The 26,326-nt window shown below is 42.7% G+C and overlaps 1 protein-coding gene across 1 annotated transcript in view; it reads right to left on the bottom strand.

Moving 5' to 3' along the window:
* Positions 1-26,326, bottom strand: part of SLC10A7 (solute carrier family 10 member 7) — a 205,552-nt gene that overhangs the window by 104,498 nt on the left and 74,728 nt on the right. The window contains exon 5 of the mRNA XM_088447969.1: positions 5,959-5,997. Coding sequence (XP_088304095.1) covers positions 5,959-5,997 — 39 coding nt within the window. The remainder of the gene's footprint in view (positions 1-5,958; positions 5,998-26,326) is intronic.

The following is a 26,326-nucleotide window of genomic DNA, read 5'->3' as shown; positions in this document are numbered from 1 at the left end:
ATCATGCAAGAAGTTACGTAAACCTATTTTAATATAGTCAGGGCTGGATAAACTAATGTAAGAATAAGGAGCAGTGACACAAACTTGGAGATCCAGCAGGATATTTTTAGGTGCCAGGTAAGAGATATATCCCATAGATATGGGCTTATTTTAAGAAGGGTTGAGGCAAAAAAAAAAGGCACCAAAAAACTATATTTTAAGTTACTTACAGATGTGTTCTCATACAATTAAGCCTGTATTCAATTAGAGGCGAAAAGTCGGAAAAGTTTTGCCTGTTTCAGAGGCAAAAACGTTTCGTGCGCGTCCCCGCTTTCGCCCTATTCATTTCCAAAACAGGCGAGAACGGAAAGCGGCGAATGCGGAACAGGCGGAAAGTACTGTTAGAAGTGAGGAAATTAGTCTGTACCCCCCAAAAAATGTACTAACATAGGGAATCAATGTAGAAGTGTACAAATAGCCCTAATAAAAGTGTTTGGGGTACTTAAGTGGTTTAAATTGCTTCTTATTAGCGTATTTGTAAAAGTGGTGAAGAATGGCATAAAGCTGTATTTCTTTGTGGAAACATGTAGTCCAGTCAAATTTGGGGTACTTGAAAATGGGTGCTAGCATATTTTTATGTCTCTAAAGTGAACTTTTAAAAAAAAACCTTAAAAAACGCACCTGCAATCCCAAAAACACCTGACCCATCCTTGCAGACCCCCAAGAAGTCTTTCACTAGTTTTTATGCTTGTCCCCCCACTTTTTACTTTTTTCACCCCCAAAACTAAAGTAGTTTTTTGGGGTGTTCTGAGGTAACTTTTTTGTTATTTGTCCTTTGGGGATTGTCCCAAGGGTTCTGAGTCGTTTCCCCACGTTTGCACCCCAAAATAATGATTTTGCACTTTTTTTTCTCCCGCTATTCATAGCAGATACTTTTCCACCTATTACATTGCATTGACTTTCCGCTTAGACAAAATTGTCCTGGAATTTAATATGGAGATACTTTGAAAACAGGCGGAAAGTCCGAATCCGCGGAAACTTTTCGCCTCTAATTGAATACGGCCCTTAGCCTCAATCCCTCATGTGGCGCACCGAGAAGGGCTGTTTGGCGCGACTGCAGAAATAGTGAATGAGGACACATCGATATAGGTCTCAAGATTCTCCAATACTATGTACTGTATGCTTATAGTGCACATGGGCTAGAAATTAAAGTATTAATTTCCAGTCCACATGATCCACAGAGCCAAGATCAAACCGTATACAATTTCAGAGGAAGTGACAAGAGACATAAAATAAGTCCTATACATTGCATGCTAAACCGTGTAGTCATCATTTTGTGAGCTAAGCCAGTATTCCCGAAAAAGTAGCCCATTAATTCACTATGAATTACAAAATCACTGTACCATAAGATAATTTAAACCTCCCTACATTGGAGATGAGCTGTTGGGGCGCGGCCATGTCACAGAAGAGGTGTGCCAAGCATTTAAATGTGCTCTCCCTACTTTTTATTCTTCTTAAGTACTTCTCCTACCACCCTCTCTCTACAATAAAAGCCTGCAGCTAGTGTCAAAATAATACTGACTTAAGCTTTGTATACACAGGGCCGTAAAGAGCCCGGTCGGGCCCAGGTGAATGGGGTGTGGCCTAATTGCGGGTAGCGTGGTCACGCCCCCTTGAGCTAAAGTAAGAAGAACAAAAAACACTTTTGCAGTGGCGCTGGGGAGGGGGGGGGCGCTGTGAACCCCTCAGCCCGGCGCAAAGCCAGAGGGGTGCGCGATCAGTGTGATCAGTCCCCCCCCACAGGCATAGCAGCTGCGAGCAGTCTACCACTGCAGGCAAGCTGCTGTGTGGGTGGGATGAGTGAGGGTGGGAGGGTGAGAGCAGCACCGTACCCGGGCTCCCGCCGGGACACTCTAGCAAGCCCGGGTAAATAGTACCCACTTCCCCCCCTCTCTGCGCCCCTGGGGACACACTATGAGATTTATGGTTCCAACGCGGATTGGAATGATATCGCGTACACATCATATAATCCATCGTTCACTGCCGTCGTTCATTGACTCATCCCATCTGCAGTGCTGCACATCAGAAGGGATGATTCCACGGCCGACGCGGTGTTACATGCAGCACGTAACGATACATTGCACCTTCGTATGCCTGACCGTGTAGTCTGTACAGCGACATGATGTATTGTTACTGTCACATAGTGTGTACTAGCTTGCACCGTCTTATAGTGTGTACCCAGCTTTAGGGCCATATTCAATTAGGATCGAAAAGTCCGTTATCGCGATGACGTCATTTTCGTCAGTTTTACTTACCTCCATATTAAATTTCAAAGACTTTTTGCAGGTGCAGAATTGGGGTTTTGGGATGCAGACTTTAGAAAAATGCCCTGTAGTCCTTGAAATGTCTCCTAAAAGTTTCTGTATCAAATTTTTTAAAAAAAGTAGCATAGGAGGCGAAAAAAAATGTTGGGGGACAAACTTAAAAACTAGCGAAATAGACTCAGGGGGGGTCCCCAAGTATGCGGAAGCTGTTTTCTAGAATGCGGTTGGTTGCAGCAGGTGGATTTTTTAGGAATTTTAAAAGTTACCTTTAGGGACTTTAAAATATGCTAGCACCCATTTTCATGTACCCAAATTTGATGGGACTAGTTATTTTTCCAAAAAAATTAAGCTAAATGCTGTTCTTCACAGACGCATTAAAGCACCTATTGAGGCCGTTTAAAAACCCCTAATACCTTTAGCAGGCCAATTCGGGGGTACCCATAGTGATCCCCCATGTCAGACCATCTTTTGGGGGAGGCGACAGGCTGATTTCTCCAAAAGTGACAGGACTTTTCGATACTTACCTTACCGCCGCGTCCCGTTTTCGCTGATTCCTAATTGAATACGGGGATATGCGTGCACGCGCCGGATACTTTATCCTCAGAAAAAAGTCGATAATGGCGAAAAGTCCGACCTTGCCTCTAATTGAATATGCCCCTTAGAGTTAGTCACGCAGTGGTTCCCAAACTCGGTCCTCAAGGCACCCTAACAATCCAGGTTTTCAGGATATCCAGACTTAAGCAAAGGTGACTTTACTTAGTACCTAAGTCAATTTCCTAACATAGGTCTACGCACAAGCATGGATATCCTTAAAACCTGGACTGATGGGGTGCCTTGAGGACAGAGTTTGGGAACCCCTGAGCTAGTGACTTAAAGTTGGTCCTGCATGTTCTCATTGTAAGGCTTAACAGGGTTTATTAGTCTACTTGAAAAAAAAGTGGTTTAATCAAAATGCGCTGGTATGTTAAAATAAAATAAATAATCCAAGACTATTACTACAGCAAACTCTAAAAAGTGCTACTCTCTTGCAGTGGTAGGGACTGAGCAGTCTTGTAGTTAATATAGAAATATGTCCCACAGCCACCCTATGGATATATACTTGCATGCTGCCAGGATCAGCTGCTTTGATAACTAGCTATGCTGAATTACTCAAACACTATCAAATTTTATTAAAACCCCATCAAGGGAAAAAATCAAATCACTTATTAAGCTCTACAATTATTGTAAAGCGAGCAGTTTAAATGAGAGGAGAAGATAATGACATTACTGTCTTAACTTAAAGAAATTCTCAACGGTGCTATCCTGAGATAGTCTGTTGGCCTGAAATTTATGTTAATTGAATTCATCCAGAATTACTTATTACCCACTGAGCACAAAAAAACATTAAAAAAAAAAAAAAAAACCTGTTTTCAAAAACAATTAGTTCTTAAAGACATTGCATTTTAATTTGAGGTGGGTAATATTTAGCAAGCAAATTTGCAAACAAAAAGTTAGATAGCACACTAAAATATAATACTGACTGGGCAAACATGAGGGTAAAGAGCATCATTTTTATGATGGATATTTAATGGTTTCCATAAAAACTACATAGATGCAAAAGACTTAAAGTGTAACAAAACCCCAACAAAAAGGAGCACACAGAAACATGTGCTATATGAGAAATGTAAGCAATACAGGATAGTCCCTTTTATACAGAGGTTTACATTTCAGGCACATAATCTGTCAGTGCAAACAGGAGGTATATGTGTTTGTAGGACAGACGTGCTGGTGCATTTTAGGTGAATAAGGTTTCGGTCATCCTATTCAGTGGAAATGTTTGGCCAGGCCCCCTCTGGTGACTACATCTGTAAACAAAGCGTATTGTTAGGGCTGGAGGTTTTTATATATATATATATGTATATATATATATAAAAAAGTGTCTACAAATTCACGAATATCTCAAAACAGTGGGTAAAATAAGGATCCTCCCAAAAATAAGCCAACAAATACTTTAAAAAAAAATTACCAGAACCCCCTACTGTCAACAGGCATCAGCATATAATAGGGCCAACTAAATGGTGAAGAAATCTTAATAGCAACATCTGAGAAACTAGCTAAAGCCCCTGACAAGAATATTTATAGTCACCCATTTCTTACTATTTATATCGGACAAATACTACGTAAATAAGCACCTTAACGCACCTTTATACTGATAAAGCTCATAAAGCACATTTCTAGGCCAAGTGGCCGTGTTGTTGTCACACAGAAACACTGGCTGCAAGCTTAAGTGGTTGTTCTAAGCTCACTTTAGCATGGTTTCCTTCCAGCAGTGTATAAGCATGCACATCTCTGCTCTAAGCTGCTAGCACAATGCAGTAACAGCGGTAATAGGGGCTCCATTAGGCTATGAAATATCCAGCACAGTTACATGCCCAGTTTGCGAATAACAATGACTAACTTGGTGCGGTCACTGTGACATTTTCAGTGCCTATTTATTATTTTCTTATTGCTACCTGTGTTCCGGATTTAAAAAAATAAATAACTGACTTTTTGCTAAAGGTGCGTAAACACTAGACGATATTTTGAACGACTGAACAATAACGTTCACTATATCGTCCAGTTTGTACGCAAAAACCATGAACGATAACGACCAAAGATGCGCGCTCCTGCAGGTCGTTGGTCTTTGACATTCATCGCCCGAACATGCAGGCCAACCTGATAATGTCAGGTTTGTGCATGTTTGAGGATGAGGGGGGGAGCCCGGGAACTGAACAATCGTTCAATGTTTGTGCTCAATGTCATCAACGACATGGAGCACACACCTGCCAGGGAAACGCTAGACGATATCGCTCATGCAGCGAATAGTCTAGTGTGTATGCACCATAAGTTATATAGGAAAATAAAAATATTTTGCATTGTAAGTTTCAGCCTTCTTGGATAGCTTGCAGCCCAGGTGATTCTGCTGTTGTGTGCAGATCTATAAATACTGTATGAGCACAAGCACAATTGCACTTGTACACACTAATCTCACCCCAGTAGCTACAGTACCTAAATAAATGATAATCATACAGCACGTCTTTTGTTGGCCATGTGAAAGGTGGTCAGACCATTATGTAAAGACATATATGAAAGTTTCCATTTGCACAGGCAAATTTACATTTTTCCAAAGCACCTAGTTTAAATGTGCTATTATATGCACTATCAGTGTTATAAGTTGTACTGGTAAAAGGACAACACATGAAAAGTGTGTGGACAACTTGCACATTAGTTTTTACCCATTTGCCACACAGGTGTGAGTGAGAGAGGACTCCTTTCCCCCCTTGGACACACAATCTGAGGCTTTCCCTTAGGCAATAATCAGTTCTCTTCCTGTCACAGAGCCACAGAGCTAGTGAACATGTGCTTAGGACTGACTGCAGCTGAGAATGAAGATCTTCAATCATGTGCCATTGTGCCTCTGTCTCCACAGTACTTCAGCTATTTGTGGCTATGTAATGGGTATCCAATATAGCTCATTAAAGGCAATGAGAGAAGAAAGCAATATATTGACATATGTCTTCATGATGACAGGTAACGGCAGAAAAATAGGGAAAGTTTATGTAATTGGAGCAATGAGCTGAGCAGCTGGGAACTTAGTAATGACGTGGTATAGAAAAAATGGGTTAGAAGTACTTACCAAGAAACTCCCAAATGCAGAGTTGAAGATAGCAGCAGCCTACAGAAAACACAAGAAGATGACAGGTCAGTTATCAGCGTGCTGCATAAGGTCTACAGACAGGTAGTACAATACTACAGACTACTGGCCAGCATTTCTATATTTACTAGTATTGTATATGCATTTCTATATATGTACTAGTTTTTTTGATTAGCCGCTGTGGTCACCATATAGCTTAATCCTGTTTGTGTCTATCCAGCACCATACCTCACAGCTTTAAGACCCCTGTGTCTCTCCAGCCTCAGGCACCAGTCTCTCTTTCATCTCTGCACCCCCCCCCCTTTCAGCCGACTCTGTCCCACAACTTCCCCAACTCCTCTATTCTCTCTTACATCTTTGTCCCTCAGCCCCTCACTTTCACCTCTGTCTCTCTCCCCTTCTACTACCTCGCTTTCATCTCTGTCCCACTCCCAACTATTTCTGTTTCACCTGTCTCCCTTTCTCGTACCTCAGCTCATCTCGGGGGGAGAGGGGACGTGAGGATGTGGGGGAACTGAAAATATGGGGGGGGACCCTTCGGCTGTGTCTAGCAGGTAGGCAGTAAGAGCTGTAAGGGGAGGGAGGTGTAGGGCCTTATAGAATTATATAATAGATATATACACACACACACTCGTATAGAACAAGGTCATAAAATAATATAGCATGTATGTTACATTTATTAAATCTGTTATACATTCTAATATCAGTACCACAGAACACTTCCAGATTGAATCACACTATAAAAAGAGTACACACAGAAAGGGTCATGTATGGCTGGAATGTCCTGTAACTGCCTTGTTTCATCAAAGTGGTCTGTGCTGGGTTACAGGTCTGCTGGTGGATCTGTGCAGTGGAATATGGAGCTAGTACAACTGTTCATAAACTCCAGGGACAGACCCATACTATACAGATTTGTCCCTGGTAATTTCTTCTCAGTATAGACCAGCTGCACAATAACAATTCTTATTTTGTGGAATATTAGATGTTATTTTAGGATGCAGATACAGTACCCCCAGTATGCAATGTCCCCAGTTGTGGTCCTTATGCAGGCCCCTAGTAGTGCCCCTTATACAGTACCCCCAGTAGTGGTCCCCCTTATGCAGCCCCCCATTAGTTCCCCTTATAATGTACCCCCAGTATGCAATGCCCCCAGGAGTGGTCCCCCTTATTCAGCCCCTCATTAGTTCCCCTTATACAGTGCCCCAGTAGTGGTCCCCCTTAAGCAGTGCCCCTTATACAGTGCCCCCAGTAGTAGTCCCCCCCAATGCAGTGCCCCCAGAAGTGGTACCCCCTATGCAGTGCCCTTTATATAGTGCCCGCAGTAGTAGTCCCCCCCATGCAGTGCCCCCAATAGTGGTCCCCCTTATGCAGTCCCCCAGTAGTGATCCCCCCCTTATCCAGTGCCCCTTATACAGTGCCTCCAGGTGTGGTCCCCCCTATGCAGTGCCCCCAGTAGTGGTCCCCCTTATACAGGTCCCCAGTAGTGATCCCACTATTCAGTACCCCCACTATTGGTCCCCCCAGTGCAGTGCCCCTTGTAGTAAGCCCCTTATATTGTGCCCCCAGTATAAGCCCCCCAGTAGTAGTCCCCAGTAGAGATCCGACCTCCTGATACAATGCCCCCAGCAGTAGTTCCACCCCCAGTAGTAGTACCCCCCCCCCCACAGTAGAGGTGTCCCCCCCAGTAGCGGTCCCCCCCCGATGCAGTGCCCCCAGCAGTAGCCCCTCCAATAGTAGTCCCCAGTAGAAATCCCCCCCCTTCGATGCAGTGCAGATACAAACATATAAAAAAATTACACTTACCTGAATCCACGCTCCGGCCACAGCTTCCGCCGCCACACATCAGTCCTCCCGGGCTGGTGCGCTCTGCATTATGGGAGAGACGTCATGACGTCTCTCCCATTACCCACTGCAAGAGCCGGAAGGCGAAGCTCATGAGTGAGCTCCAGCCCGGCTCTTGCAGTGGGCGCAGCAGCCAATGAGAGTCTGTCTGACTCTCATTGGCTGCTAATTAACACACAGCAGCAGCCATCCTCAAACGCGGCCACCGCTCGCGTAATGACGTCATGTCGCGGCCACGTCATGACATCATCACACAATGATGTGGCCGCGGTGAGAGGTGAACCCAGTCGGGTAAGCCTGCGCTCGCCCAGACCGGCCCATCTGGCATTTGCCAGAAGTGCCCGATGGCTAGTCTGGCCCTGCATAGAACACATAACAAATGCATTCACATTAGGGAATGTCTAAAGAATTGTAAAAACAAAATACTAATAAAGCAGGCATAGATAAAAGAAGACTATCTACAACGTATAGATCTGGGGTGATCTTTTTTTTGCTGTATAGATGCTTTTGCAGTTTTGCATATTTATAATTACTGCATGTGCGAGCTTCAAATTGTAATATTGTTGAACTACAGTTGCTAGTGGTACTTCTAGTTGGCATGTATGAAGTGTGCCCAATAACCAGAGTTTACCACAAATAATCCTTCTTCAGTGCGGCTCCTATGTATTGCTTTCGCTTTAGACACTTGCAATTTACTATTATTATATAGGTTTGTATGTCGTATAGTACTTTCTAATTAGTTTTTTTAAATAGTTTATATTCATTAGTCACTATGACAATGCAAAATTAATAATGAGATTTTAACAGCAACAATCCTACTTGTCATTCTTAAATATAAGTTATTCAGAAACGTCAATGATTGCACTAAAAGTGCCTGCTCCTCATCCAGGGCCTAAGGTTCCCTGTTTAGACGCTGGGATGGGCGCTTGATGTTCTGACACTTGTATCTGACAGTGCTTCTTTCCCTAGAAATAATGGTACTAACAAGCAAATAACATATCAATTGTGACATACAGATAATATGGAAACAATTTATTACACATTCCAGATACATGGCTGGAAGATGACGCTTTCTGGTATAAAATATATGACAAATCTCCCTGCTATAAGTTTTGGAGTTAGGTGACTTAAAGGAAATACCAGGCAGGGGTAGGCAACCTGCGGCACTCCAGCTGCTGTACAACTACACATCCTAACAGCAAAGCCGTAGCAGGGACGCTGGGATGTGTAGTTCCACAGCAGCTGGAGTGCCACACATGCCTAACCCTGCACCAGGGTATGTTTTTATTTCACTTCTCCAGGTTCTCCAAGTAGACACTGTTTATTAGCCAATTAGGGGAACAGAATGGTCACAGCAGCAGGAGATGAATGCTGTCCTGTGACTGTGGGGGAGATGCATCAAGCCTTCTATAGAGTGGACAAGTGGAGAATGTACTGCACTTGATGCATGCTAGACTGAAGCGGATTGGTTGCTATGAATATGCAACTTCTCCACTTTCTCACTCTGTAGGTGTGATACATTCCCCAGAACTGCATGTGGCAGAAGCAGTGACGTGGTGTGAGGATGGGAGCTGGGACAAGCAGAAAGCCGCAGACTGAGCATTATATAGTGGAAGGAGCAGGGTCCCAATAGCACACAGTAGTTACCCAAATCCTACCTACCGTATGGTGCTGTTAAACCCATGGAGTGTCACATATACTATAATATAACTCTGTGCTGCCATAAATTACATGGCCAAAGAGAAACAATATTTCAACCACTGCACCCTATAAACCAGGGATGGGGAACCTCAGGCCCGGGGGCCGTATAAGGCCCCCGGAATCATTTGGTCTGGCCCTCGGAGCTCTTTTTTTTGCTAGTCTCATCTGGCTAGCAGGGTTCCTAGGATGGCACCCTGCAGCCAGAATCTATGCAGCAGTGCCACCTGGAGCGTCCTTCAGACAGTCACACTGCTGCTCTTACATGCCCCGGAGCATCCTCAGGACGCTACGGGCATTGCTGTAATCACCGGTGATTGTGGCCCAGCCCCCGTGTGACGTCACACGGAGGGGGCGTGGCCTGCACCAGGCCCGCAAATAATTATATATATATATATATATATATATATATATATAAAAATGGCCCATGGCAGAAAAAAAAGGTTTCCCACCCTACTATACTACCAGTGGCAAAATTCTAATGAAAAGTGGCAAACTTCATCAAATACCTCCCAAGCATGAGATTACCCTTGTTTTTTAAAATGTGTTTCAAGCTAACTTTCCTTTAAACACTGTGCACCCAAATTATGTAGATGCCAGAGATTGCTCTGATGGTACAGAGCTGTAATCAGTATAATTTATCACCGGCCGCATGGCCGGCGGTTCAAATCCCGTCAGCGGAAGCACGGCAGGGGTGAAGATCCCGAAGCTACAAAAGGTAAGTACAGGTTGAGTCTCCCATATCCGAAATGCTCGGGACCAGGAGCATTTCGGATTTTGGATTATTACGGTTTTCGGAATACCTGAGGGGGAGCACAGCGGGAGGCCGGGTGTGTGCTGCAGGTGGGTCCGGAAGGTGTCGCGCGGGTGCGGTGGATGTTGCGGTGGTCCGGCGGGTGGAGCAGGTGTCGTGAGGGGTCCGGCGAGTGAGGCGGAAGGGTCCGGCAGGTAAGGTGTAAGGGTGCAGCGGGTGTCACGAGGGGACCGGCGGGTGACGCAGAAGGGTCCGGCGACTGCCACTGCGGGTCCGGCGGGTGCTGCGGGGGGTGGCCTGGCATGTGGACCACGCCCACACCGCTATTCATTGGCCACTATACTAGTGACGTCATGACGTCAGGTCATGTCGTGATGTCACAGATGCCCTGAAATATTCCGGTTTTTGGAATATTTCGGTTTTTGGATTTTCGGATATGGGAGACTCAACCTGTATTAACTAACCTTTTTTTTACCCCCTAATCCTCCTTTAGGGGTGCCTAACCCTAACCCCCTCTAAGTGCCTAAACCTAAGTCTCCCGGAGGGGTTCCTAACCCTAACCTCCCGCCCAGGGGGGCCTAACCCTAACCTCCCCTTCCCCTAGCCTAACCCTAACCTCCCGCCGTCAATTCGTACCTTGCGACCATCAGGTCCTGACTGCATCCCTACAGAGCCATAGCTCTTCAGCTGCTGGAGAACTACAAGAGCTACAGCCGTGCTCTGCTAGTATTTGTCAAAGCATGCTGGGACATTATAGTTTTGTTAAAAAAATTAATAATAATAATAATAATAAATAGAAATATATATGTTTTATTTGCAGGACAAGGCTAGCTAGGACTTTGTAGTTTCCCAACAGCCTGATTGTTTTCAAATTTGCAATTCACAATTCGAAAACAACATTTCTGGGATTTTGTGTCCAACAACGGACTATTAAATATTTCCCAGTTTAGACAATAGTCAGAAAACTCACAATACAAACTGCTTCTCAGTGGTTATTGCTTTTGGCCATAGCTATAGCAGCACTGCTCAGCAGGGTGTCATGTCAGTAACCTGTATTATCTCTGGTCATTGTACATATTCTCCGAGATTAAGTGATTCCTAAAAATACCACAAGAGGGCATCATCAAGTAAAGGCCATTGCATGCAAGATTCTGCGCCACTTATAATTGTTACCCATACCTATCAAGTTTTGGTTAAATAAAATTTTTATATCACTCATAATCAAACCATATCCTCCCTTCTATCACCAAACACACCACACTACCTATGCACAGTAGGTTTTATTTTTTAACACTGTAAAATTTAACCAAGAGCATACGATTAAGGTGCAGATTTATCAAAGGAACATAACACTATTGCAGTCGGGGTTTAATGTAGGTCACACAAGTAATATTGCCGGTGTAACCCTGTCATACATACAACTTTTTATGGATTTGCCCTATACCTCAAAGGATTACTGCCAAACATAGCACTGCCATTGTCTAAACCAGTGGTTCCCAAATTATTTTGAGTCACGGCACCCTAGAGTATCAGCATTGTTTGCACGACTCCCCTAAGTTTAAGTTTGTTATTGAGAAATTCAAAATAAAATGTAGTAAAGTGAAGTAAGTTGTGCTGCCCCGTCATCCTTAGGCTCAGTTATGTGGTGGTGGACAGGTTTGCGCTTCTGTTTAGTCCACATATTTACATTACATTGACCATAAATAATTTGATTTGGTGCTGGACCACCAACCTGAGGCACCCCTGCAATTGTCTCGAGGCACCCCAGGGTGCTTTAAATCTGGGCTGTATAACTGCATTTGTGCGAACCAGCTAACTAGCTTACCAATGTGCATACTGCCAAATGGCTGGCTTGGCAAAGGGATAAATTAATGCTTAACAGCTCTGGGCCAATATTGACAAGGCAGCTGAGATTTATTTGGATAATTAAAAGCGATGAGATTTTTTTATTTTTTCCATAAAGAGACAGAATTTGTAAAGTGCACTAACTGGGATACTCCTGTAAGACATGACATTTAAAAAATAATTAAACAATTTTCAAGGCTAGTATATAGAGCTATCCACCTTTAGATTACTTTAATTTATTGGCTTTTACATATCCTACTGCAATTTGTACTAAATACAGAGCTTTATACTTTTATACCTATCCTTCTGTGTATTTCAGCCATGTATTGATCTCCCAGGCACAGCCATACAGTACATTTATGAAACCTCAATAGCCAATGAACAACAGTTATGTCTGCAGACATATCTGTCCATCGGCAAGTGTGTACGGGTGATCAGCCCGTACACAGGGGTGCAGAGGGGGCGGGGGCCACAAGCGTGTACTACTTACCCGGGTCCGGCACAGCTCCCCATCCACAGCAGGGGATGCACTGGGAGACTGTCAGAGGCTTCTAAAGCAGTCTCCTATGCCAAAGGGAGGGGAGAGATCATGCTGATCTCGCCCCCCTGGCTGTGCGCCGGGCTGAGGGGCACACGGCGCCCCCCTCCCCAGTGTGCATCGCCACGTCGGAATTCCCCCCCCCGAAGGGGGGAGTGGCCATGCCTCCCGTGATTAGGCCACACCCCCTACCCGCCCCCAGTCCGGCTCGACCCGCTGCAGCAGCAGATGATGGTCAGTGTGTATGAACGACCATCATCTGCGATATATCTGTCAGATGTGTACCCAACTTAAGACACAGCTACACAACCTCTATAAATATCCCTATCTGCTCTTAGGTGGTTGCACAGACACAAAAGCTAATTCGTCATAGATAACAGATATTATTGACTTTATGGAGGACAGGATGAATATCTTATAGAAGTACAAGAAATACCTTACACAGGTGCTATTCAGTATGCTATTATATGCCAAAGTGTTTTCTTATTATACTATTTGTAGTCTGTACGTTCTCACAAATGTCTAACGTTTTGTGGATTTCCACTGGTTAACCAACTGTAAGTACATAGGCCAGCAATTCTGGATATATATTTGCAACATGAATGGTGATAGAGTACTGTGGAACTATCATCTAAAAGTAAAATAACTACAAAAACTCAAAATACAAGTTCTCTTTTGTGCTACATCTACAAGGAGATGCCCTAATACACTTTGCAAACACTCTCAATATCAATGCATGTTGTTTGGTGGATTTATACCCAGGGGCATAACCAGTGATGTCACAGCATCTCCAATAACTTTATCAAATCATGGCCCTAAATTTGTAGGAGCAGCTTTATACTTGCTGACATGGTATGCCATCCCTTCGGGATCTGAAAGTGGTATGTTCAGTGGGGCCAGGCAAATGATGTGATTCGCTGCGGTGAGGTGACTGGATTCCGGGCGGTTACAACGAAACCCAGGTGTCTCCCGAATATACCGCAAGAGTAGGAAACTATTCTATGTTTCGAGTTAACATTTAACAATGGATCCATAAATAAATTATTTGGACACTGTACAGAATATATATATATATATATATATATATATATATACATACATATATATATATATACGGTTGTCATTTAATTATTTAATTCTCAACAAACACCCTGAAAATTCCCTTGTACTGAACATATTTACAGAATTTGCAGCATTATGATGTAAGTAAATAAAGAATAATAATTTCTATTATACATCGGGGTGGCATATACATGTCATACTGTGTATATGTCCCATTGTACCACAACTACATCAACACCAAAACAAAGATGAGGAAAGTGATTGTGGGAGCTAAATTGAATATGCTGTCACTCCTACTTACGGAAATTAAGTTGCTTTTGTGGAAGTATGCTTTAATAAGAACGGAGCCAGGACATTGACGGATGGGAATGACTCAGAGCAGAGAGTGTAAGCAGGACATTATGTGCATGTTACTCTGTTATAGCCTATTTGTCACTGACTATCCTGAATGACTTAGACCTTTCTTAAGGGGCCCATTATTCTCCAATTTAGTTATTATACAGCAGTTATTTGGACATACATTATGAAGATGATGACAGTTAATAAAAGAAGTCTTCAGCAAGCTCTCTTTTTACATAAAGTTCTAACCCTGGCTTCCTGCAATTCTTGTGTGGAAGTGATATTGCCATCAGGACTGGCTGAAATACTCCCGGGCTTTTAAAAAGACTGTTTAAATGCATACAAAAAAATCCAGGTACATTGTGACACAGTAAGACAGAGTTAATAGTTAAATAAAACTATAAAACATAAGCTAATGTGCAACAATGACACACGTATCGCTGATTCACATAAATATCGTATTAAAACTGTTATTTTTTTACATCAATTTTAAACACAACCTAAAATTACAAAACTGAAATAATACATGCTATAATTACAGGTTTTACTTTTACTTAAAAGCTAAACAAACAGCTTTTAGCTATTGATAATTGAATGGAAAAGTAATGAGATGTGTAGATTACAAAACAAAAATGCTAGTGAATTAAAAAAAATAATAATTTTAGCAGGGTGCTTCTTTCACACACTCACTAAAAGGAATTTTACTTTGTTAAGAATTTATCGTTATCCGTACCGAAAATAGCTTAATAATCTGCTAGATAAAATCTAGTTACGTTCAGTGTGCCAGTTGTACATATACAGATTTCATGCCATCAGATATCCCTAATAAGCCCTCAGACTCAACCACATACACCTTTCATGCCATCAGAAACCTCCACATTCCTGATATGCCATCAGCCCCCTCTACATCCCTTGTATATATGCCATCAGACCCCCTCCACATGCTTCTTTTATGCCACCAGAAATCCCACATATGCGATTAGACCCCTCTAGATGACCTTTATGACACCAGACTTCTCCCCATGCCCTTTGTATGCCATCAGATACCTCAACATGACCTTATAGGCCATCAGATTCCTCCACATGCCCTTTATATGCCATCAGACCTCTTCGCATGCCCTTTATATGTCATCAGAAGTTCACCATATGCCCTCTATTTTCTACCAGACCACTTCACGTACCCCTTTTATTCCATCACTCCCATCCACTTGCCCATTACGTTATTAGACTACTACACATGTCCCTTATATGCCTTCAGACAGCTCCAGATGTCCCGTATAAGCAACTGGATTCCTCCACATGCCCCTTACTTCCATCAAATATCTCCAGCTGCCCCTTAATGCCAGAAACCTCCACATGCTCCTTATATTCCACCAAACCTCTCCACAAACCATTTTTAAGCCATCAGACCCATCCACATGTCCCTAATATGCCATCCAACACCTCCACATGCCCCTAATATGCAATTAGACCCCTCCACATGCCCCTAATATTCCATCAGACTCCTCCACGTGTCCATTATATGGCAGGCTTCTCCATATGCCCCTTATATTTCACCAGACCTCTACACAAACCACTTTTAAGCCATCAGAAGACACCACATGCCCATAATATGCCATCAGACTCCTTCACATGACCCTAATATGCCAGACATCTCCACATGTCCATTATATGCCAACACATTACACATGCACCTTAAATGACATCAGATTCCTCCACATACCCATTAAATACCATCAGACCCCTCAACATGCCTATTATATGCCATTAGACTCCTTTACATGCCCTTTATATGCCATCAGACCTCTCCACATTATTATTATAGTAATTCTATAGTTGTTAAAGAGTCAACACAGAGCAATGTCAAATACTACAAAGGTCACCAGTGCCTGGATTATCACATGAATATGTGCAGGCTGTATGAACAGTCCGTGATAATGGTCTGGTGTGAGAATGCAGGAGATAGTGCATGCAGACCAGAGAGATTGGGTAGAGGATTCGTTAGGATTCTAAAATAAACACAAAAAAAAAATGAATGGCCAAATCAGAGTGACACCGAAGTTGCACGGAACTATACTCGCTTTGCATGCACAAAACTATATGTGAATATTCACCTGTATATCAAGTCTTACACAGCTATGTAACCGCACCACCCCTAAATATCTGCTTCTGCAAATAACGGTCATCATTTTCAGCTTGCACTTCCATCAGCCCTATAGCTGGTGCAAGAGATGCACCAGAAATTAGAGGCTCTCCATGTACGCACAACTCTGCATTGCTCACAAGTTCAACTACAAGCCCCCACTAAACTTCGCTAATATATGCGAACACTCCTTTACCACCCAACTACACCCCTTCAGCTGCAAGTGGAGTTGCAACTTAGATGTTTATGAGTTCTTGGATTGAACACATGCAAGGAGCTAACATTCACAAGATCTGACTGCAAAACGGACTTCCGTACAACTTTGCATCAGCATCTTAATGGTCAAATAATCTTCTGTGAAGCTGATGGGTGGCCCCTTTCAGATTTCAATGGGCACAATTGAAGTCTTTACAATTTAAGTTGTAGGCAACATATCTTTAAACTCGTAAGGATAATTCTCTCCATTCCCATGTCATGTGGTCTATGCCCAACACCTGTTTTACCTTTAGGTGGGATGGTGTACAATGCAAAACATTGTTTACAGTAGCGAGGGGATCCTAGGCAAACATGGCTCTTAACCTACTGTTGCTGGTCACTGTACCGCTTACACCATCTACATTGACACCGTCGGACCTCGCCAGAGGGGGAAGTAATTATACGAAATGAAATAATCCGCTGGCAAAAAGTAACGTAATTAAATTGAGCTCCTTGTATATAATGGCTTCCTTGTTTTGTGCAGGGGGATTGGAGACTTTGCTCTCTGAAAATTTCCATATGTTTTTATGATAACATACACCATGAAATGCGATATGGCCACAAGAGGGCAACCTTCAGAAAACAAAGTCACATTTTTTGCAGTTTGTAATTGAGCCTTTTTATCTTACACCACTGTAACACTGCGCAATGTGAGAGTCCAGATATTACAGTACTGTAACACTGCGCAATGTGAGAGTCCAGATATTACAGTACTGTAACACTGCGCAATGTGAGTCCAGATATTACAGTACTGTAACACTGCGCAATGTGAGTCCAGATATTACACCACTGTAACACTGCGCAATGTGAGAGTCCAGATATTACACCACTGTAACACTGCGCAATGTGAGTCCAGATATTACAGTACTGTAAACATTACTTATTATTACCCGCATCTCTAAAATAGGCGATATTTTAGTACCGTACGAGACCTGTCAAGAGAGACTCTTACAGGACTCTAGGCTTAAGCGAACCAACTCCCCTACAAATGAAGGTTTCCGCTAGGAAAATGCCAATGACACCACATTTGAAAGGCAATTGATAACCAACAAATGCAATCAGGGACTGACAAGGGGTGTCCATGGAAGACACTCAATTGACCCCAATGTAAAAAGCACAGCACCAACACAACTCATAATGGCAAGCACAAGTGCAAATAGGTATGGGGTCATTGAAACAAACAGGTTCCATACCCATATGATTCTACTAGCTTTAGGAAACGCTAGTATTAGCATGAGAGACTTTTTATATAGCAGTGTGTAAGAATTATGGATGTGCACCGACCTCCTAGTTTTGGTTCTGTGTTTTTGTTTTGTTTTTAATTATAAAAACTGCTAAAATCACATAATTTGGGCTTTTTTTTGTTCCTACAGTATTATTAACCTCAATAACATTAATTTCCACTCATTTCCAGCCAATTTTGACCACCTCACACAATATTGTTAACCAACATAGGCCAAACCAACTCACAAGTACGTTCAATAGAAACCAATACAACACAGAAATTTACTAAAGATCGTACATGGAATATCCTTGCATGAAACAATTAAGGTGCCAATACATGGTGCGATAAAGCAGCCGATCTGACAGATTTGGCTGATATATCGCACCGTGTATGGGCATGATGTCACACAGAGCGTGCACCCGTGGGGTGGTACATCGCACCTCCAGATCTTACTGCAGGTTCAGTCGGGGGATTCGATGTACGATCCCATGCAGCACTATGCGTGTGGGGGAGGGGGGTGCTAGCATATCGGGTGGTCGGCCACCCGATCGTCCCGTGTGTGGGGGCTGCCCGATATGTAGACCGTCTGATCCTCCGTCGCGTCGCAAGGTGCAAATCGCACTGTGTATGGCCAGCTTTAGTCGTAGTTAACAAGCAGCAAACAAAAAACCCCTAAACCATGTGTAAATATCAACAGCAGACATTAATGCCTCCTACACAAGTGCACATGCCCCAGGCACATGCCTATTCTCAGTGCCCAATCTGTATATCCCTCCAGGGGGCGCTGGGCCACCGATGACTGGCCCAAGTAAAGTCCCGATCAATCAGCCTTTTTGTTGAGCAGTTCCCCAAAATCTCCCCAACCATTAAAAACAGTGCTGCCTACCTGCGAGTCAGAAACAGTGCAGGTCTGATACAGTGCGAGTTTGATATAGTGCAGGATATAGTGTTGGTTGAATACAGTGCAGTGTACAGTCTGAGTCGCAGATCGGATACAGTGCAGGTCTGATATAGTGCAGGATGAATAGAGTGCAGGTTGGGTACAGTGCTAGTCGGATACAGTGTGGGTTGATACAGTGCAGGGTACAGTGTCCTAAAGGTCGATTTTTATAATTAAAAAAAAAAAAATCGATCAACTTGATATCATGAGGCTCCCCTACTCTCCCCATTATGTGACTGCCTTCTGCCCCCTCATTCTAAGCCCTGGGTGGATTTGGAAAGTGCTCTCGTTAAAGTTTCCCAACTGTCCTCGACGTGCTAAGAGTTTGGGATCTTAAGAACAAGACCCATTTTGAGTTTACCCTTCCCACAAGGATTGTTTCCCTCCAGGCGTCCCTCCCCCATCTCCATATCTCCTATTGGATACGCCTAGGTATCGAGTCTCTGACAGATTTCCTTTCCCCATCTTATCATTTTCTGACCTTTGTGTTAAATGTAACTCAAGTCCTTCAGCCTGGTTCTATTATCTTCAACTTAAACTCTGGGTTGATAGTATGTTTACTGATCTCAATGTGTTTCAATCACCTCATGATCGAGTTCTAGGCAGGTTGACTAGACCTTCTTCCCGTGGTGCCATATCTTACTGGTATTGTTTATTGTTCCCCCCAGACTTGACAGATAAGTCCCTAGTTCAGCTGAAAAGGGAGCCTGAACTCCAACGTACTTTCACCCTTAAACAGTGGGAATCTACTCACCTTTCTTCCTTCTCCTTCTCTAAATGCACCAATCATACTGAAATGCATGTCAAGCTCTTAAATCTCAATTCCCTCTAAACTCCATCAGATATGGCCTGTGACTTCAACATTTTCCATGTTTTTTGGGAATGTCCTGTGTTACACCCTTTTTGGATGGAAGTGTTTACCCTTATATATTAGGCCTCACCTTAACCCCAGACTCCTCTTTAGCCCTCCTACATTGGTATCCCCCCACCATTCCTAAATAAGCCTGTTATGTCCTTGGTCACATTTTAGTATCGGCCAGGGCCACCATAGCCCAGCAGTGGAAATCCCCTTGCCTTACTGCATTTGCAAAAGTTATTTCTAAAACTCAATTTCATTTTGGAAACTGGAAACTAGAGAGGTTCCTTATTCTACAACCCCTTCCTCTCCTATTATGACATTTGCTGATGCCTCTGGATGACCTGTCGCCCCTATCCCCCTTTATGCTTTTGTTTTCCCCTCTGCTGTTGTTGTCCCCTATTCTTTTTTTTGTACCCCTATAATTTACTTTTGCATATATTCAATAAAAATTTAATGATGGAAAAAAAAATAGATCAACATCTATGTTGTGTTTCTGGGTATACATTTACAAATACTTAAAAAAACAAATCAAAAATTGTCTGTTAGTAAATGTGTGATTTAGCCCCAAAAACGATGTTGATCGATTTTAAAGCAACTAAAATCAACCTTTAGTAAAATATACCCCATAGTCTACAACGTGCGAGATTTGAAAAGCAAATGACCCAGTGTTCAACACCAATACAAGCAGTGACTGAGCTGCTATTCAATCAGCCTCTTAACTATGGTGATCATACAGAGTTGGTAACTAAAAAATTACTTTGTGGGTGGAAATATTTAAGTCACCTTTGATGAACTAAGACTAGTGTGACACTATGGGCCGTATTCAATTAGCCACGATTAGTCCGTTTTTGTGGAAAAGTATCGCCGTTGACGTCTTTTTGCCATGCGAAAAGTTTCCTCCATATTCAATTCCAAAGACTTTTCGCCGGTGCGGAAACTCAATGCAATGGGACCTGCGATAAATTTTAGCCTATGAATAGGTGTCGAAAAAAAGGGCAGAATTTTGGTTTTGGGGTGCAAAGCTGAGGGAACCCCCCCTGCACCCTTGGGACAGTCCCTCAAAGATAAACTGTGTTAAAAAAAGTTTAAAGAAGTCTTTTGATCACCCCCAAAAAGTACTTTAGTTTTGGGGGGAAAAAGTTAAAAGTTGGGGGACAAACTTAAAAAGTAGCGAAATAGACTCCAGGGTGGTCCCCAAGTGTGCCCCAGGTGTTTTTAAGTTTGCAGGTACTTACGGCAGGTGGATTTTTAACGATTTCTAAAACTACACTTTAGCAACTTAAAAATATGCTAGCACCCATTTACAGGTACCCAAAATTTGCTGGGACTACTTATTTTGAGCAAAAAAACCTGCTAAATGCTATTCTTCACCACTTGTGCAAAACTGTGAAATAGCAGCTTTTGACAGCATTTAAGTACTCCTAAATACCTTCAGCAGGGCTATTTGGGCGATCCCCAATGTCACTACATCTTTTGGGGGGTGTCAGGCCGATTTCCCCAAATCTGACAGTACTTTCCGCATTTTACAGTTTCACCGGCTCCCGTTTTCACCGATTTCTAATTGAATACATTGAAAAGCAACCACGTGTGCGATACTTTTTCGCATTGAAAACAGGCGAAGTAGGTGAAAAGTCCAGCATGTGAAAAGTACGGGACTTTTCGCCGGGAATTGAATATGCCCCTATGTAGAATATCCAGTGGCAGGTTAGCCCCTTATTAATTAGGCTGCTGTTGAAAACCAGTGTTTACATATATATAGCAATACTTTTGTTTCCCCCTTTTGCTTGCATTTTATGAATAAAACTCTAAAACCCAAAGGAACGTTGTTAGATGTTACATCTATAAGCTTTGCATCTCAGGGACTGGTTCAGCAGCGTCCGCAAATACAATCGCAACTGCCTACGGACCACAGTTGCTAAAATATGCTAATGCCTGCCAAAGAACAACTGACAAAGACGCCCACTGCTGCCTTCTCATACCCGTCCAATGTCGTTCTTCTGCGTCAACATGGGTACAATCGACGTACATCGGGCAGTCACACAGCATTTACAACAAGTCTGACCAGCCACAACCACTACAAGTCTCCTCCCACGCAGAGAGCTCTCGTGCAGCGTATGCAATCGCAGTGACTAATTTATGCACGCCCATGAAACGGCGTTAAAGCAGACAGACACGCCTGCATTTATCTGCCCACCCTCTGTTACCACCCCAAAACGCTGACAGCCTGTCACTCACTTTGAGATGGATTCCTCTGTGCGACCGTAATTGCAATGAGATCCCTGCGAGCGAAGCAGCTTATATGCCAGCGTGTTGGCAAACGCTAGCTCGATCTGTGTCCGTAATAGTCATGCGTATGCGGCTGAATCAGGCCCTCAGAACAGAGTTAAAATGAGAACAACTGTTTTATGTGTGTTGAGTTTATATGTTCTCTCCGTGCTTGCATAGGTTTACTCTCAGTGTTCTGGTCTTCCTTCCATGGGCCAAACGATAAACTATTACTAGTAGGTTATTTATCTTCTGAATAAATTGTCCGAGATGGGAATACTAGATTGTAAGCTCCAGTATGATATATACTGATTTACCCGAATATCATCTGATGTCACTGGTATCTAATGCACTGGCATTATATAAATAAACTAATAATAAGAATTCCTCTTAGCTCTCCCTGAAGGCATTCTCTCCCTCCTGTGTTTTGGATCAAAAACTAATGAGTGAAGTGGATAATTACTCTCAGCAGCATTGTCAATATAAAACATGGATCACGCAAGTCAGAGTCTGTATTTGCCCTTCACGTATATTGAACAAAAAGAACATGCTGGGGGTTAAAACAAAGGTTTCAGTGTCAGACTTAGAGCCAGACGGTTCATTTGGAAATGTGCAAAAATAATCACACACTATTTAACCATTTCTCTTGCCGTCACGGTGGCCTCTATCAGAGTTACATGGCGTCCAGCAATGCGGAAGTTAACCACTTATGTGCCAAGTAAAACTGTAAACAATATGCCATTATAATACATAAACATCCACAAAAGGTAGACCTGAGGTTGGACATCCAGCTGATTTCCTGGGTTCAGTGCATATGATCTCCAGCTATCCCTTATTTACAGTGATGTCCTGGATTATTTACGATTGCTATAAACAACCCCCCATTTTTATTTGGACCAGATTTCCTCTAAAGAAAATATGTCCTGATCATACACAGAACTTGGTTCATGCTGAGGGAGGTATGTGCCAGACATATGCTAGTCCAGCAGTGGAGCCACCCGTTAGTAAGTACTCTGTCTGTCTGTGCATAGGAAAAGTAATATGTATGTATTTTTCCTATACGGGAAATACTGCATGGTGTGCCTGGGCATGATATTCTAACTTACATCATTTCTTAAACAAGGGTTTTGAAGATGCAAGTTGCCTAAATCTCTATTTACATACAAGCTTCTTAGATGCTGACAGGAAGAAATCTCTCCACTGGTTCACTGACATCTCTTTGTAGACCGCTTCATTTTTTTTTTTTTTTCCCTTTTTTTGAGCCCTTTTGCCCTTTCAATCATGAAGCATATTACTATACTGTCAGGAAAAAGCAGAGCTGAACAACAGGGAGCCCAGCTGGGATAGGAAGAGGGCAGGAGGCTCATGCATTAACATAATAATCCAGCTGCGCTCCCATAGGCCCTTAGGGCAGACAGCATATTAGGTAGGCCTCCTGCGCAGCCCCTAGCGGAAGCTGCCTGTCAACCGGTGGCAGTTATAGACTGCTCAATAGCACAGGCTTCATCCAGAGCCAAGCGCACAATTACTTTGCTGATAAAGACGGGAATCCATCTATTTGTGCCTGTTTGGTGTACTTCTTACACTTGCCCTATTAATGCTTTACAAATGGCTTTCTGCATGATGGGAAAAGCACAGCACCTTAAAGTGGACCGCACTCTTTCACCAAGCTATGGTTGTCACTGATATTAAGGGCAACCAAATTTACTGGGCCCCCAAATTAAAATGTGGTGCCTACGCGTTAAACACACATTAGAGAGATGCTTCTGAGCACAATTCCACAGGAACTGCACATGTACATTTCAATCAATGGTGTCAATACCACGTGTGGCGAATTAGAGGTGATGTCCACGATGTGTTGAGACGGCGTTGCAACGATGGCAACGGCACCCGACACTGCGCATTTTAGCTTGCAGCCCCACAGTGGTGCTTATTAAAATACACAATTTAGGGTCTAACGTAAGTGCGGTACTGCATTGATTCCACCCCAAATAGAGCTTGGAAAGTGAAAGTTTTGGGTTACAGCTACATAAAGAAATGTTCATAAATGTCCTCAGTTATCTGACCAACATGCAAAGTAATGGACAGGTTACATTTAAGGGTTGATTCAATTAGCTGCGAGGTACCATCGGACGTGCAAGCAAAGGTTTACCTCCTGCAAATACCTGCTATGTGTGCAGCTTCATTGAATCTCCTTCTCTCTCTTTATATTTGTTGTAGCTGGATGGTTTGTTCTATGTTAATTGTTATATGTCTGAGTAAAGTTCTGTGAGAGGGGATGTAGTTATGAGACTGGCGGCCACGATGTTGCCGGCCTCAACAATGACAGCTGAATCCCGACAAGGGACTTAAGGTAGGCGCTGAAATACCAACACCTATATTAATCCCAACGCCGGAAGAAGCCAGCACGCACGAGTTAAGTCCGGGGCACCCTTAGCGTTAGTCGCGCGTGGGGGGTGTTAGGGAGCGTAGTGGGGTCAGGTTTTTTTGGGGGGGGGTTAGGCACCACTGGTGGGCTTAGGGTTAGCAGTAAGGGGGAAGCGTTAGGTTTAGGCATGAAGGGTGGGAGTGGTTTAGGCAGTAACGGGTTAGGGTTAGGCTACAAAAAGAGTGTGTTAGGGGGGAAGGGGTGAGGGTAAGTATACTTACCCGACCCCTGTCGGGATACCAACCATCGGGATGCCGCTGTCGGTATTCTGATAGGAGGCATCCTGACAGCCGTCATTACACACCCGTTCATCTCACAGAAATCATGTTCCAAACAAGTAGGAAACATTCATTAATAAGTATTAATGAGTGTGTGAAATCTAGCACATACTGGCAGGAGCATGCTCACTGTGCTCCTAGGAAGCTTTCTGTGACTGTGTAAGAAAACACACACACACACACACACACACACACACACACACATTATAACACTGACTATTAATTGCTGCTAGGTGTCATTATGCCTATGGTAGAATAGTAGGAAGTACAAGAGGAAAGGGGGGAGGGTGGGGTGGGGGTTTAGACCCTATCTTCTCATGAACAGTATGAGTATATGAGTATGTATGTCAATAACTGTATCCTGCAATTAGGACATTAGTCAGGCTGTTCTATTAATATTAGATATTTCAGTCTTCCATGACAGACACTTAAAAAAAATAAAAAGCTTGTGTGTATTATTTACATATTATTTGCCTAAAAAAAAAAATGTTCAGTAGAAAATAAATAATTGACATTACATAAAAATCTGCAAGAATTTAGCATTTGTAGATATTATTAATAATAAATGGATGTCCTGATAGATGCCAATTTTACCACATATGATTATCCCTATTTGCATTCACTACTGCAAGGAATAGCTCTGACGGTAAAATTAACTTTCAGCCATACATTACAGCTAATTAGCTCCTCCACTGGCCAAGATATCATTAACATAAATATGATTCGCTCTGCCCTACTGTTAAACAAAGCATCCAACAGACCTGGGAGTACTCTTGTTTTATTCTACAGGAAGGGTCTTGTAAAATTAGAGAATATAATATAATAAATTATATATATATATATAAACATTTTTTTGCATTACTAGTAGTCCTGACGAAAAAGTTTTGTAAACGGTTGATAAAATTACTTGTATTGAGTCCCCTTATGAGGACCAGCTAGACCACATGCTGACGCTGCAGTATTTACCCGTACTGTACATTATTTAAAATTTCTGATGTTAAGAATACTGATGCCGTAATAAAGGTTCTGTAAGAACCGAAACACCTGCAAATTAATTTGGCATTCCCAATAAAAACTGATTAATATTGCAACTTCAAACCAAGCCTGGACAGCGTTTCCCTTTCATCACGTGATTACAGTATAATTATACATATGGGAAGCTACCCTGGAAAGTACCTCAGCGAAAAACCACACATATACATTAATATATATACATAAATATATATATATATATATATATATATATATATATATACACACACACACACACACACACACACACACACACACACACACACACACACACACACACACACACACAGGCAAAGTCCGGCACTCACTTTAGGATGTAATTACTTCACCCCGTTGCCCTCATGGTAAATAAAGCCGTGCCATGAGTAAATACATAGAGATGCGGCACTCAGGGCTTTGAAGAAAACACTCAAACGACTCCAAGCAGTGTCAATGTTTCAGTGTCAAATCAACATTTTCGTATATATATATATATAAAACTCTTTGCACTATTATGAGTCCTGACGAAAAAGTTTTAGGACCTTGAAACGTTGACTGTGTATTTACAATACCGGTGATCAATACTCATGTTATTGGAGTTAAAGGAGTGACACCAATTTTGTTTCCATACAGGGACAAGCAGGTTTCCATTGGAGAAATTGTTTTAACTCGCATTACCTTTAATAAGGTAATAAACCAAAATGTTGGAAGAACTGCGTCTAGCAGCAGTTTTTTTTGTCCTTATTGCAAGACCCGGAGTACCGCCTACCGCTGGTATGTATGTATGTATGTAGTGTTCACTCTACTTCTGGCGGCAGGCAGGGCGCCAGAGAGGGCACTTCCGCGCACCTGGAAAGTGGGGCGTGGC

Source organism: Taudactylus pleione, unplaced genomic scaffold (assembly GCF_031769625.1).
Source record: "Taudactylus pleione unplaced genomic scaffold, aTauple2 ptg000021l, whole genome shotgun sequence".
Classification (NCBI taxonomy): Eukaryota; Metazoa; Chordata; class Amphibia; order Anura; family Myobatrachidae; genus Taudactylus; species Taudactylus pleione.
This window is presented reverse-complemented; position numbering and strand designations above follow the sequence as displayed.